This window comes from Heterocephalus glaber, unplaced genomic scaffold, assembly GCF_053883595.1.
Source record: "Heterocephalus glaber isolate CG9 unplaced genomic scaffold, H.glaber_assembly_v1.0 deba00001461, whole genome shotgun sequence".
NCBI classification, from domain to species: domain Eukaryota; kingdom Metazoa; phylum Chordata; class Mammalia; order Rodentia; family Bathyergidae; genus Heterocephalus; species Heterocephalus glaber.
Window position 1 is genome coordinate 3,128,269 of NW_028258308.1, and position 16,652 is coordinate 3,144,920.

The following is a 16,652-nucleotide window of genomic DNA, read 5'->3' on the forward strand; positions in this document are numbered from 1 at the left end:
TTGGACATATTATGAAACATAATCATTTCCCTGTTATTAATTTACATATGTTTCTCTACCACTTCCTATGTCACACTTCCTTTCTCTTTCTCTTTTGCATTTCTACTCTCTGCTGTAGAAATTGTATTTTAGAGCACATGGAATATACAGCATCTCTGGGAGAACTCCTCATGGTAGACAAACATGAACATCACTTTCCACAGAAAGAAAATATTTATGCTTCAGAATATAAAAGAGAATGATAGATTCTCCCTGGGTGCCTCACTGCGTTGGTTGGTTCCCATAATCGTGCTACTACCTGAGAGGTAGCTATTTTAAAACCTGTCTTTGATTGTGTTTATGACTATGCTCTGTATTTGCTACTGAAATGTAATTGTTCATTGATAAAATTGAGATTCATAAAATGGAGATAATAATACTTAATAAAATCAGATAATGCACATAAGTCATCTAACACAAATTTCCAGTTAACAAATGACTACTATTATCATAACATTTCTTTAGTTGTCCACTTCATCCAGATAAGAAAACACAATCACGTACCTTCACCTCGACAGTGTTCTCTCCATGCTTTCAAGCAGGCAGTAAGACCAACCATTTCAACTCGAACTTTCACTGAGTTACTTTTACATGACTTCAAAAAGTCTTCCAAGTCCTTTACTCCAGAGTTTAAATTCTTTGTCATTTCTTCTTTAATAGACAATGATAGAGCTTTCCATTTTTGCTCATCTTTTTGTTCTTCCTTGGCAAATATCCTCTCCTTATTCTCTCTTGCAATTATTTCTGCTTTGGTCTCCTGCCCAAAAAGAAAGAAACATATCTTGCAACAAGTTCAAAATATTCCAAGATGACATTACAGGAAACAATATTTTTAAATGCAAATTAATGATTTGATTATCATCTTATTCTTTAATAGGCATTAGACCTAAAATGGCTTTTTTAAAAATTAAGCTTCTGTAGTAGAGTAACTAACATCTACAACTATTTACACATTTCAAAGTAACTAGAAAGGAAGTCTGAAGGTTCTCAACCTACTAAAATGATAATATTATCTGAGATATACATGCTACTTACCCTGATTTGATCATTACACAGTATGTACATGTATCAAATTTTAATACTGTACCTCATAAATGACTACAAATATTATGTGCCAATTTAAAAATAAAAACCAATTTTAAAAAAAGTTCAGACCAGTGGGGTGGCCTATGCCTATATCCATAGCTCTCTGGGAGGTTGAGAAAGGAAGACTGGATGTTCAAGCTCAGCTTGAAAAACTGAGAAAGTCAGCAAGAACTTGTCTCAAAATTTCAGATAAAATTTTGTTTAATTTTAAGAAGTGTAGAGATGTAACTCAGTGTGAAGAACCTGGGTTTCAATCTGAAGTAAAACACAATTTAATTTAGTGAGTAAAAAGTCTCTCTGCAGATAATTTTTAAATTTTTAAATGTTGTCATTTATTTAAAAAAAGAAAATAAATAGACATCAGACTACTGCTATTTATTGCAGTAGTAACTGTTACTCTCTCTGAAATTACCTTCCCTCTTCCATTCCTCCAAAGTCACTTTCTATTTCCTATTTTGTTAAGATATTTCCACCATGAAGCCCTCACTCTCTCAAGCATCAGTCATTTGTTCCTCCTTTACCTGGTCATCCACTAGCCCTAATCAACATGAACTAAAGTTGTACTTGTTTTACTACATATAATTGTATTTGTGTATAGTTTTTCTGGTGTTCTTCTCTATACTGAGATCCTTGAGACAGGATTATGCCATGTTCTTTATGTCCAAGCACAAACCATTTAGTTCACAATTTTTGACAAGTAAATGAGGAAAGAGAAAGATTATCAAAGAAAAGCAAATATAGAAGGACAAACAAAAATGATTTGCTTTATCTAGATAATGTTTCAAATTGATTTATACACTGGATGACAATTTTACTACAGTTTTACCAGCCTGATTTATTATTCAATAAAAACAAGCTTAGAGAACTAACAAGAAAATTTTGACAAACTTTCCACTACCCTTGTTACTCACTGAATTAACATGTAAATATTTTACTATAATGAAGCAAATTTAACTGTCATTTCTCTCTAAGTATTTAATTCTAATCAATAATACTTGAGTTTTCCCAGTGTTTAAATGAAGAGTGAGAAACTAGACATTTATAGTTAAATGGATGCACATTGAGGCCATACTCTTAAGTGAAATAAATAGGACACATACGTGCAAATACCAAATAGTTTCCCTAGTGTGAGAAACTGAAAGTGTAAATAAGGACCAAAAGGTATAATAGATAATGTGAAATAGGATGAAAAGGGGCAAAGGGGAAGTGGGAGGGATAGGGGAATGGAAAGAAGGGACTGGAGTTAATATGAAAAAATGGGAACAAAGTCTCTGTAAATAGGGAAGGCTGGAGGGGTGAAAGGTGCACAGCTAATGGGGAAAAAATAAGAACCAAGCATAATAATTCAAGTTTCTCACTTTTCATGCCTGAGTAGTACTGTATTATATATATATATATATATATAAAGACATCTTCTTTTTTGTTGTTGTTGGTACTGGGGATCAAACTCGGGTCCTTGCACTTGCGCAGCAGGCAGCAAAACCACTGAGCTAAATCTCCGGCCCTAAAAAAATGACATCTTCTTTATCCACTCTCCAGTTGATGGGCAATTGGGCTGTTTCCAAGTTTTTGCTATTACAAACTGTACTACTATAAACATGGGATATATATGCCACATATATTGCTGTTAACACAATTATCTATACTTAGTTATTAATATAACAAATGTTCACTGATAATTTTCACATAAGCTTTTAATAGTTTTATTCCAGAAATCAGTACAAACTTTCTGCCTTCACAGAGCCTCCAGCACAAGCAAGCAAGGTATATCCCCCTCCCCAGCTCCTCCCTTCTCTCTCAGCTTCCTGGCTACCATGGGTTAAGTATATTTTCCTCTGCCATCCGTCTATGCCATCCAGCTTCTGCCTTGCAGCCAGAACACCATGGATTGATACCGTGAGCCAAAATAAAACTCTCCTTGAAGTTGTGGGTATCAGATATTTTGGCCCAGTGAAAAGAAAGTGACTAAAACATTTTATATTATGTGAAATATCTCATTAAAACTAAAAAAAAAAGGCACCACCATCCACCAGTTCCAAGCTGGCTCTACATTTTGCTCCCCCTTGGCATGTGGCAGTAGAGGTGCAGACTAACCAACCAACCTGATCCTGGATGAAGATGATACCTGGAGAGAGAAGCCTACATTCATCAGATTTCAGACCCGGGATCTGATCACCTTTCATATCTACCAGTGTAAGCAAGAACACACAGTGCCTTGGACTGTAACCAGTCTGGAGTGACTGGACAGAGGGGCTGCTGGTATAGGGAGGCACTTCAAAAATCCTTAAGTCATAAAACTAGGCAAAGAAATTCACCACTGTCTGCATTCCAAGACTGCAAGTCCTAGAAAGAAATCACTTATTTTAAAAAACACAAGAAGGGCCGGGAATTTAGTTCAGTGGTTCCACCACCTGCCTCACAATCGCAAAGACCAGAGTTCGATCCCTGGTACCAAAAAGAAAGAAAGAAAGAAAGAAAGAAAGAAAGAAAGAAAGAAAGAAAGAAAGAAAGAAAGAAAGAAAGAAGAATTTTTTCTTTCAAACTTCTTTAACTTTTCTATTTTTAATTCTTTTTCTCTGTCCATTCATTTTTCTGAAGGATTAGTCTTTTTATCCCTTTTTCATATTTTTAATCTCTTTAGTTTCTTTTCTCTCTTTTTCCCTTTCAACTTCTTTTTCTCTGCCTTCTTTTCTTTCATTTTCTTTATTTTACTTGCTGTTTTCATTTTCTCTTTTTTTCTTGTTCATTTATACCCATGACTGCTTTCCAACACTATTGATTTCATTTACGCCTCAAGAAAAACCACATCTTACTTGTCTCTCTTCCTTCTTATATCCCATTGGTCAAGTTTTCACAATTTATCTCTTCATTCTCCAGTTTCTTAAACCCTCCACCTTTGCAAGTAGAACTATTAAGCTTTGTAAATCTCTAAGTAACTACCCCACTGATGCTATTACTGTTGAATACTGTTCTATTGTTAGTGGAGATAACATTGGAGATCCATTTTGTAGATATCTACTGTAGATAAATAGTAGGTCAATATCTGGGGTTTCTTAGTGTTCATACTATAATTATAGACCTCTTTTCTATGATTAAGGGTAGTACATTATTGATCCTTGGGCTCTGTCAATATCCAGTTTGTGTTCGACACTATTATTCCCCCTGATGTTATTAGTATAGCCAAGGTGACATAATTGCTGTTATTAATTGATTTTCTTGGGATTCCAATATCTGAGTTGTCTTGGGATTATTAACAATACTGTGGCCCATACCAGGAAAGCTGAGCACTGGTCCAAATATACTGCAAGCTACCTCTGCAAATACTCAGAGATGGTTGGACCCTGGGATAGAGACAAGGCCAATAGCCATACACAGAGGTCACCACTGAAAGTAGATATTAACCAAAAAATTCTCTATCCTAGCAACCAATCTTGCTGCTATAATCAGCTCACAAGCATCAACAAAACTCAATAAATTTTTTAAAATGGAAACATGAAAAGACAAGGCCACAAAATGCCTAACCCAAAGCTTATGCATGGGACATTGAAGAGGAAACCAAAACCCAAACAGCAAAATAATTTGACAGAATAAAAAAGGAGATAACAAAATAGATCAATAAGGCTCTTGACAAACTCAGAGAAGATATAAATAAACAGACAATGGGACAAATAAACAAAATGACCAACAAGTTTACAAAAGACACTAAAAGCAAGCTAGAAGAATTAAAACATGATGCAACACATGACCAGGATAAAAAAAATTGGAGTCCATTAAAAGGTTCCAAATAGAAATTCAACTGATTAAAAATTCTATCAATGGGCTGAGGATTTAGCTCAGTGGTGCCGCCACCTGCCTTGCAAGCACAAGGTCCCGAGTTCAATCCATGATACAAAAAAAAAAAAAATTCCATCAAAAGTATGGGCAGCAGAAATGAGCAACGTGAGCACAGAGTTTCAGAGCTACAAGGTCTGCCTATTGTTGGTGACTAATCAATTAGAAATACCTTAAAAACAACAAGAGAACATGAAAAATGGATTCAAGAGCTTCTAGATGGCACAAAGAAGACTAATTTAAGATTAATTGGAACTAGTGAAAAATCAGAAGGCAGCATAAATGACATAAAAACCTTATTTACTGAAATAATAGCATAAAACATTCCAAATAAGGTGAAGAATTTTAACATATAGATAAGTGACGCATATAGAACCCCAAGCATCCACAATAAGAAAAAAAAAAAAAAAAACTCTCCAGAATCTCCAGGAAACATCATAGTCAAAATCTCAGAAGTCCAAGAAAGAACACAATCTTAAAAGCACTTACAGAAAACCAATGAATCTTTTATAGAGTTAAACCCATTACAATTAGTCCAGGCTTCTCAACACAAACCTTTGGCCAGAAGAGCCTGAAAAAAGTGTTTCAGACCCTAAAAGAAATGAGTTTCCAATATAGTACTCAAAACACTGGCAAGAGCAATTAGGCAAGAAAAGATTAAAAAAAAAAAACACCAAAAGAGGCCTAAAACTAATAAGTAAGTTCAGCAATGTAGCAGGATACAGAGTCAACCTCCCAAAATCCATAGCATTCCTGTGCACTACTTATGAACCCACTGAAAAATTACAAAAAAATAGCATTCACAGTAACACCAAGAAAAATTAAATACTTAGGAACTAACCTAACAAATGAAGTAAAAGACCTCTACAGGGAAAACGAAATTATTCTGAAAAAGGAAATCAAAGAGGACATCAGAAAATCAGAAGATATCCCCTGTTCCTGGATATTCAAAACCAATGAAGTCAAAGTGACCTTACTTTCAACATTGATAAGCAGATTTATTGCAATCTCAATCAAAATACCAATAGCATTCTTCACTGAACTGGAAAAAAACACTCTAAAATTCATGAGGAATCAGGAAAAACACAAAATTGCAAAAGCAATCTTAGGTACCAAGAGCATAATGAGAGGCATCATAGTTTTGGATTTGAAGTTATATTACAAACTGCAGTGGTTTACAAAAAAAAAAAAAACAGCATGGTACTGGCACAAAAACAGGTGAAGACCAATGGAACATAATAGAGGATGCAGAAAAAACTCCAAACACATTCGTTACACTATTTGATTTTTAACAAAGGGGCCAAAAACATACGCTGGAGGAAAGATAGTCTCTTTAATAAATGGAGCTGGGAAAATTGACTATCCACATGCAGAATATTAAATACAGATCCATTCCTCTCACCATGTAATGAATTAAAATCAAAATTGATCAGAGAACTAAATGTTAAAACAAAAATACTTAACCTGTTGTAAGATAAAATAGGTAAAACTCTTGAAGTCCCCAATTGTACAAAATGAACTGCAAGAATGGGCAAATAGAATCATATTAAATTAAAAGGCTTCTGCATGTCAAAAGAAACAAATGAATGAAAAAAAAAACCTTCAGAATGAAAAAGAAATCTTTCCAGATGTTCCTTAAGCAGAAGACTAATATCTAGAATATACAAAGAAATCAAGCCAAGTGATGTGGTGCATGCTAGTAATCTCAGTACTTGGGAGGCTGAGGCAGGAGTATTCCATGAGTGCAAGGCCAGCATAGGCTACATACTGTACAGGGTTCAAGGCCAGCATAAAACACACAGCTAGACTCTTGTCTCAAACACACACACACACAAAAATAATAATAAAAAAATTAGACTCCCAAAATAAAAGACCCTGTCCAAAAAGAGCAAATGAAATGAATATACTCTTCACTGAAGAAATAAGTACAAATGGCCAATTAACACATTAAAAACACCACAGGCCATTAGAGAAATGCAAATTAAAACAACACTGCAATTCTATCTTACCCCAGAAAGACTGGCCATCATCAAGAAATCAAAGAATGACGAATGCTGGAGGGGGGGTGCACTGGGGAGGGAGGAAGGTACCCTTTTACATTTTTGGGGAACATGCAAACTAGTATAACCACTATGGAAATAAATATGGAGATTTCACAAAAAATTTAAAATAGAAATTCCATTTGACACAGTATCTTTCCAAAAGAGTTAAAGACATTGTATTACAGTGTCACATGCATACCCATGTTACAGTAGCACAATTCACAATGCTAAATCTTGGAAGTAGCCTATGTTTCCATCAACAGATGAATGGATAAACAAAATGTGATATTTACACATAGTGCAGCACTACTCTGCCATAAAGAAAGATAAATCTGAGTCATCTGTAGGAAAATGGATGAACCCAGAGATCACAATATTAAGTGAAATAAGACAGACACTCAAGCTTAATATCAAATGATGTCTCTTGTATGAGAAATCCACATAGGGAGCTAGACCTTTCTCAACTGAGAAGAGGACCAAAAGATGAAAGGATGGGGAGAAAAAAGGAGAGAGAAGAGATGAAAAAAGGAACAAAATGTGTTATGTACACGCACCAACTCTTTGTGAGGAATATAAGCATTATGTACTGCAGACAGGTACCAATAAAAATATTAATAAAATAAATAATAAATAAACTTTCCTAATTTACTCTTAGCAATTCATATTTGATAGTTGTCCTTGGCTTGAAAAATGGCATTCCAAGAAGGAAAAAGAAAATGAGGAAACAAGGAGTCAGATTCATTAATTATATAAATACCTTTTTGGAAAAGTGAAGTTATATGTATGATTCAAGCCCCCTAAAAAGCAGATTAGCATTTCTATCCATTTTACCACATAGGTAAAAACAATTTTTATTGTTGTTTACTAGTAAATAACTGTATTTTCAATATTACTTCAACGTTCCAAAATCTGTATTTGTTTCCAACTAATGTATGTGTTATTATGGTAGAAGACCACATAAGACTTTTTACGTACAGGTTAGACATTCTTACCATGTAGGTAAAATGATAAGTAGTCCTTATAAAAAGAAAGGACTCCTGCCGAAAGCAACTACCACAGGGTTGAACAAATAGTAACTTAAGAAAAGTTAACTAAACATGGGTAGAATTTCTAGAACCTTACATGTGCCTTTTTCCTCTTGACCTCATTAAAATTCTTCTGCTGCTTTATACTTTGGGTCACAATGAGCTTTGAAGGGATTGGGTCTAATGAATTCCCATAAAACCGTTGAAAAAGACGATATTTTTGTAAGTTTCTATGAAAACGAGGGTCATTAGACTTTTCTGAAAAAGAGAAGATTTAAAACATAACATGACTGTGTTTTTCATCAGCTTTGCCACTAACCCTTCACAATATCCCACACTAAGGTATACTTTGGTTTCTAGTATGGAACACTAATTTAACTGATTACTTTTCCCAAACAGGAAATTTTAATTCAGACCATTTCTTGAGTGTAGAATAATTTTGTATCTTACTTAAAGGATAGAGGTAACAACATTTTTTTTCATGGCCTACTTCCAAAAGCAAAATTTGAGGTACTACAACAAATGCCATATTAATAAAATAAATATGATTTTATTCTTCATTACTTCTGTCATGTACCCTAAAAATTAGGTTTAGAAGAAAGTACAGGCAGAATCAAGAAGAAAATAATCTAAGCTATTCTGACTTCTCACATCACTGAGTAGAAAAAGTTCTATTCTGAATGCAAAACGTGAGCTTGGCACCTTGGGAAAAACCCAATGGCACAGGAAGGCCCAACAATCAAGGTCTGACTTACTCCCACACCCTCCGAAAGTCTGCAACACTTACCTGCATGCATAGCTATGCTGGTTTATTTCTCTGTCAGAATCTAAACATACCAAGCTGAACCACTTAGAAAGTCGTGAATAGCTAATCTACCATAGCACCTCACATCTTATAGGATTCTGACACATTGACATAAGCAGGCTGATAAGAATTTCCAGGGCCTAGCTCTTATGGAGACAGGGGCCATATTTGTGTGCTTCCAACTCTGAACCTACGTATGAACAAAGGGTATTTTCTTTATTGTCTTTCCTAATGTACATCAAGGTATCTTGCACACCATTCTTATTTAAAATATTTAATTTCTGGCTGAAAATGCGATCATTTTTGTCTAAAAATAGAAGGCAGACAATGAAATAGACTAAGTCTCAGAACTCACCAGCAAAGTTGCTTTTAGTCCGATCATAATCGTCACTAAGGGGTCTGTGAGAATGCCAGTGCACGAGCTCATCGAACTCCTTCTGTTTAACCAGCGACGTTACAATAGGATCATCACTGTGAGTGAGAAATGCACATTGTACATTGCATATGTTTCCTCATACAACACAGCACAGATTTCATTTAATAATAATAATTTTGAAGTCCATATCTCCCTTCCTCCTTCTGGGATACAACGTGGGTGGTAGAACCCAAAGAAGAGTTTATTACGGCTCAAGAAGCCTAAACCGTCTGACATCTCTAACTGTCCTAACAACATCAATAAACATTCACTATTAATTAACTAATTAGAAACATGTACTTGGAGTTGTTTACAATAAGGTTAAAATCATACAGATGTTTTCACAATTTACTCAAAGGGCATTGACATTTTGGACGTTAAATTCATTATGCATTACAAACATATACTACATTAATGCACTCTAATCTGTTGCATTTCAAACAAGCCTTAATAAATAGCTCATTGATCCCATATAAACACTTATTGAAGTATATTTTTAGCTCATTACCTCCTTAGAAAAGGTAAATCTTTCAAAATGTCTCCAACAAATTTATCAACCATTTGAGATGACATTGGAATAAAACCCAAAGTAGGCATCTTTTCCTTGGAATTGTCTGTAAACAAAATATTAAGATAAGGTCAAATGTAAATTTTTCATACAGGAAATTTGTATATTCTTTTCTGAAACTTCACATTAAAAATGATTTTCCTTACATTTATAAATTCCAGCCCATCCCATAAAAATATTTCCAATATTTAAACATTTTGGAACACAGCAGAATATGAAAAAATAAGACAATATTTAGGCACAAAAGTGGGTAGATGGGTGGAGGAGTTGATAAATAGTTACATATATACCTCTGCTTCTTATTTTCTAATGTATTTCTTAGCAGGATGTAGTGATATATATATCTATAATCCCAGCAGTCTAGGGAGTTGAGGCATGAAAATCACAATTTAAGGCCCAGTTTGGGCAACTTATCAACTTAGGAAGACCCTGTTTCAAAATAAAAATTTAAAATAGACTGGGGAGTAACTCAGTGAGAAACCATTCAGTTCAATCTCCCTTCAGGACAAAAAAAAATCAAATATTTGTTTCTTTTATTATTCCCTATTGTGAAACAAGAAATTTTAAAATGGAAGTGTCACTCAGAAAGGTAATACATGCACACACGTTGATGAAAATGGAAAAGTAGGGAAAAATAAAAGTGGCAAAGAAATTATTTGTTACCATTACAGTACTCCTTTGGGTCCTCTTTGATTTTACAAACCCACACACATAGTGGATGGACAGAAAGACAGCTAGATAGATGAGTAGATAGATGATAGATATATAGATAGATGGTTGATCAATGATGATGATGATGAAGATAGAGAGATAGATAGACAGACAGACAGACAGATAGATAGGATGTATCTGATAATACTGAAATGGGCTAGTGAATGAGTTTTTATTCAATGTCTGGTTCACAACTCCAGGTAAACTGCAACTGCTCTGTCTGCTGTCCTGCCAGTGTTCAGTGGGACTGCTTTTGTCCTGACATCTTCCTCTTGCAAGCCCCTGAAACCTTGCCTAGTACTCTTCTGCACATGCCCATGTGAACCAGGGTAGAAATGTTAAGGGCAATCCTCTTCCAACATCATGACAGGAGTTGGATGATAAATATCTCAGCTATCTTGCTTTTCAGTAAGACACCTCCAAGGCAACTTGTACAGTTGAGGTTCTCAGAGAAATTTATGTAGTTGCCCACAGTGGAAACTTATTAATCAGTATGTCCTATATACTTCCAGTTTTTATTTAATGCTTCCATATTGGATCTTCATGGGACCAATAAACTATTTGAATTCAATGGTCTTTGTCAGATGGAACATATTTTGATAAAAAAGAAATTATGTATGTTCTTCTCTATATATCTAAAAAAATATCCTTCTACCAACAAACCCTAAGTTCCCCATAGCTTTCTTCTCATATTTCTTCTGGATCATTTTCTTCTTCCTGAAATTCTTCATACAGGAATATTTTCAGTGGTTCAGTGTTGATGAGTAAATCAAGTTTTATTTATCTGAGGGTATATATTATGTATTACTCAATTTTAAATGATGACTGTATTATATGTGAATTATATGTACTTCTATTGTAAACTGACATTTATCATTGTTAATGGGAAGTCTGTCACTAGAATAATTTTTGTTCCTTTGGATAAGTTTGGTTCTTTTAACATATTTGTTAATTTTTGACATTCTACAATTTTGCCATATTTTGTCTAATATATGTTTTTGTTTGTGAGTGTATATTTGTTTAATTTATCACATTGGGATTCATAATATATCCTGACTGTACAGATTCTTGTATTTTATCAATGCAGGTGAATGCCCAGTCATTGTTTCTTTAAAAGTTGCCCAACCTATATTAGCTCATTCTCTCCTGAATCTCCAAAAATGATCAAAGGTTAGACTTCTTCCCATCCTTCATATTAGTTCGCATCTCTATGTGTTATTAAATTTTTTATTGTATGTATTTAAGGCCTAGCACCTCTTTGAGATTAACTATAATTATATAAAAAGATTTCGAGTGTCTCATCTAGCATTTCAGGCACTATATCATCACCTCATTTATTACTACTCTTATTTTTCTTTATTTCTTTGATTTTGTGCTGTGTGACTAAAATCTCTACTCTTTCCAACTTAATAGTATACAGTGCAATATTCAACATTTTAATGGCAGGCCTCATGTACACAGTAGCTATCTATGTTTATCACCCTACACACCTGCAAATTTGTTACCCTCTGACCTACATCTCCCCATCCTGCAACACACCTGCCCACATCACAGGTAATGTTGTACGCTACGTTCTTTGTTTGCATATATTAATTCTTTCTCAGATTGCATCTTTAAGGGGTATCATGCAATATTTTTCTTTCCATTTCTCATTTATTTAACGTGGCATAATGATTTTTACCATCTCTGAGCAATTCTTTCCATCTATTTCAAGCGTGTAAATTCTCCTTTTACCAATATCCATTCAACTTTCTATCCTATTCATTGACAATATTTTTATTTCTTTTTCTCATTTTATAATTTTGATTTTTTAAAGTACATATATTGTTTAAATTTTGGTTTTGTTTTATTTTATTGGTACATTTTAGATATACATAGTGATAATATTCATCATAGGGAGCTTGTAGCTGTACATGATATATTTTCTTCTTTTTATTTTACTTCTCTAAGTTTGATTATTTTAAAATATGAATGGCATTTTAAAAGTCTCTACTTATTGTCTCATTCTCAGAATTCACATTTAATTTGCTAAATATTTTAAAACACACATAATCTATATGTAATAGTTATGATAATTATAATATATAAAATACTATGCTTAAGAGTTCTAGTACTATGGTTTACAATTCTGACTTATTTCCTCAATTTTTTAAATAAATTTGTATTTGTATTCTTATTTGATGGAAAATTCCGTAAAACAAGGATTTATAAAGTTCCTCATAAGAACTTGCAGATCCCTTGTATCCCTTTAGGTTAATTTTCTGGCTCAGAGTTGCTTTGACCTTACCAACAGTTTAAACTGAAACCCCAAATTATCAGAGTATTTCATTTTGTTCCAGGCCCGGTGAGATTTGTTTGTCACCTTCCTCTGCTGAAAAGCAGGTCCTGAGAGATCTAGCCTTCAAGGTTTGCTCCAAGAATCCTGGCTTTGTGTGGAGATGTCAGTTACAGCAGCCCCTCCCTCCTGGCCTTCTCTCTTGTCCCCTCCCAGGGAAGCTGGGTTCCAGGACTCTGAACCACTGACAGAGCAAATGCTCCCAAGGCAGCAATGACCTAGGCCCTGACTGTCACGAAGGGCTGCTTCATTCCTTGGGCCCTGAGATACCCTGTTGTTTATATTTTCTTTGTTTTTGTTTTTATTTGCAAACCATCTCATTACATTGCACAGTGTCCTCTGTGCCTTAGCCTTTTAAGTGCCAGGAATAAAGACTCACACCACTCAATCAATTCAATTGTTAGGCTTAGTGTTGATCTAATGGGAAAATTTTATTCAGTTCTGGTCCAGTTCAGTTTGCAGCCAGAATCCTGGAATGAATTAAATCCATAAACTGAAATATCACTGTATACTTATGAATATATGTGCCACTTATACGTATTGGTTGAAGGGAAAAACAGTAGCAACATCAATTAGAAGCAAAACATAAATCTTCAAATTACAACCATAGCACACAACTCCAAGGGTATGATAATTATAAAAATGCATAGCATCAGAATTTTATTTATACTTGAACATTGAATTTGTTCTGTTTTGAAAACATTTTCAGAGGAATAATGCTTTTATTTCAAATTAAATCACAAATCTATTACCTTTGATTGATGATGGAGTCTTTTCAAGAAACTGAAGTTTGGTTGTTCTCACAGGAAATGGCTTTCCCACATCAAACTTCCTTACCAACTTTGATACAGTCTCCCAGAGATGTTCATAATCTTTCTTAATGGCACTTCCCAAGTTCAAATGTAAACCTATAAAACAATTAAAAATACTTAGTATTAAAAGATTTACACAGATTTAGAAGCACACATTTTGACTTAATTCATAGAGCTCTGAAATACATGTTACATAGTGAAACTTTCAGTGAGTTCCACAATGAACTGAAAGGAAAATGGTAGACTTCAAACTTAATCTTGTTTTTTGGTTTGATAGCTAGAGATAAAAATTATAACTGAATAACAGAAGGGGGATATTTTATTGTTCTTTAAGATAATAAAAATGTTATACCACATATAAACTTATGAAAAATAAAACAATAAAAACTGATTTTTGAGAGAAGGAAAATTAGTAAAGAGTCATAAATTTACATATAGCAAATTCATTCGAATGCTTGACAATTAGGAAACATCCTAAACATCAACGAAGCTTTAATAGCAGTTACACTTCTCTTAACAATGTTTTGGTTTTCTTCAACTATTAAAAAATATCAGAGAAAATAGTCTAAGGAAAAAATTCATAAAAAGCAAAACAAATTACACGCACACGTGCACACACACACACATATGTGCTTTACTTTTGGAAAAAATTAAAATTTCCTGAATAATAGGAGTCAAATGGTTACATTAATGAGAGAAATTCTGTAAAAATGCATTATGCATGCATGAAAATAAAAAGCAAACTGTTAAAATTATCTGGAAATATCAAATATGTAAACATTTTTTCCAAAAATACTTTTGGAATAATATTAAGAAAATAATTTTTTGAAATACAATACTCATTCTGATTGCAACTATGTAAAATAGCATATATAAATGAACAAACATTGGAAAAAAACAAAGTAATTGCTATATCTAAGAATAGAAAAATTATTTTAAACATTTAAAACTTTTATAGCACTTAAAGTATAATAATTATTATTATATAGGAAGGTCATACCTTTCACATTTTCATTTTCATAATAAAAAGTGATATTCTTCAACAAAGGCTCATCACTTAAGTCAGAAAGATGAATTAAATTCAGATTCCAAAATTCCAAAATATGTATATTACATAAGATGAAATAGTCACACCACTTCTTCTGAAAAAATGAAAATAAAACAAAATTAACAATTTTCATATTAGCAATAAAATACAGAGCGACTTTATGTATTTCTATATTCAAATCAAAGAGCAAATGAGCAAGGCTGCTCCAATTCTTACTAATATAATTTGGCTGGATAATGATGAAATGTTATTTCTTCAATATTACAGTCAAAAAATAAACCAAAACTGAAGAACAACATGAAATTCAGTGTAGTGCTTTATCCTGAGTCACGAAAATCTGTAAGTGACTCTAAAGGAATTTTTTCCTCACATTGTGATCCACAGAAGCAGTTTTAAAGCTACAGAAACTCTTCTGCTTTCAGATGCACCTCTATTCTTAAATTTCAATGTTTCCCAATTATACTTTCCAATCAAGAAAGCATATTCTCTTTTTTTTCTATTGTATGTATTTTATTTCACACTTTTTTAATACAGTGAGTTTTTCATATAAGAGAAACCATGCTATAATTAAGCTTATGTATCTAAATTACTTCACTTGGCATTATGGTCTCAAGGTACATCCATTTTCCTACAAATTTATCCTTCTTTATAGCAGAGTAGTACTCCACTGTGTGTAAATACCATATTTTTCTTATCTAGTCTTGTGTTGATGGGCATATAGGCTGTTTTCAAGATTTAGCTGTTATGAATTGTGCTTCTATAAACCTGTGCTATAATCACTGTGCTATGATGTCTCTAAGTCTTTTGGGAAGATACTAAAAGACAAATAGCTGGGTCAAATGGAATTTCTAGTTTTAGTTTTTTAAGGAAATTCCATACTGATTTCCACAGTGGTTCTTTCAGTTACATTCCCACCAACAATGAAGGGTTCCTTTCTCCCCATAGCCTTGACAGCATGTGTTGTTGGTTGATTTCTTTATGATAGTCATTCCTTCGGAAGTGAGATGGACTCACAGTGTTATTCTAATTTCCATTTCTTGAATGGCCAGCAATGTTGAACATCTTTCATGTATTTATTGGCCATTTGTGTTCTTCATTTGGGAATGCCTTTTCTTTTCAGATGCCATTTTTTGATTGGGTCTTTAAATTGGGGGGGCGGGTATTTTTTGAGTTATTTATATATTCCAGATATTATTCCTTTTTCTGAGGAATATCTGGCAAAAAGAAATCCCCATTGTTTAGACTGTTTTTTCACTCAATTTATGGTTTCCTTTGCTATGTAGATTTTTAATTTGATGTGATCCAATTTGTAGTGTATTTTGATTTAGTTTGAAGTATTTTATGTGTTCTTTTTCCTGTTAGTCTGATTATTAATCTGTATATATGACTATTAACTCTATAATGACCTATAAGATAAATAAATGAATATAATTCTGGCAAAATGACAGGAGAGTAGAGAAAAGGGAAGAAATAAATGAAATGTGTTAGGTACATGTACCAGTTCCCTAGAGTGCAATTATTACATACCACAAACATGTACTAATAAAAATTTAAAATTAAAGAACAATTTTTTAAAAAGGAGACCATATTGAAAAAACTTTTGATTGTCCAGAGATATAAAAGTTGCTGAATCCTTCAAACTCAAAGATCCAGCTACACAGGTGTAGCCACACACGTTCATGATTGGGAGGGAGGCCTTGTTCCAACTGCACCCAGGCAGAGTGCCTTCACGACCTGGACTCCTGTCAGAGCAGAACAGACAGGAGCAGAAGCCTAACCAGGGCTTCGTTCTGTGATGCGGTCTGCGAAGTTAAACTGAGAGAGGAGACTGAGGCTTCTCTGCCCCACACATCCTTCAAAACAAAACACAGGTGTTCTTAAAATATGAACATTGTATTTTTTTGGTATTGATATGGAGCTTTAACCTGCCATTGT

The 16,652-nt window shown here is 33.7% G+C and overlaps 1 protein-coding gene across 3 annotated transcripts in view; it reads right to left on the minus strand.

The window, feature by feature from the left end:
• Positions 1-16,652, minus strand: part of LOC101702087 (putative ATP-dependent RNA helicase DDX60) — a 100,693-nt gene that overhangs the window by 66,114 nt on the left and 17,927 nt on the right. For 2 of the 3 annotated variants that reach the window (XM_087216999.1, XM_087217000.1), the window contains 6 exons: positions 14,670-14,811; positions 13,610-13,765; positions 9,752-9,857; positions 9,184-9,299; positions 8,121-8,281; positions 544-796 (listed from right to left, as the gene is read on the minus strand). In XM_087216999.1, coding sequence (XP_087073125.1) covers positions 544-796; positions 8,121-8,281; positions 9,184-9,299; positions 9,752-9,857; positions 13,610-13,765; positions 14,670-14,811 — 934 coding nt within the window. The remainder of the gene's footprint in view (positions 1-543; positions 797-8,120; positions 8,282-9,183; positions 9,300-9,751; positions 9,858-13,609; positions 13,766-14,669; positions 14,812-16,652) is intronic. The other variant, XM_087217001.1, reaches the window with a different exon arrangement.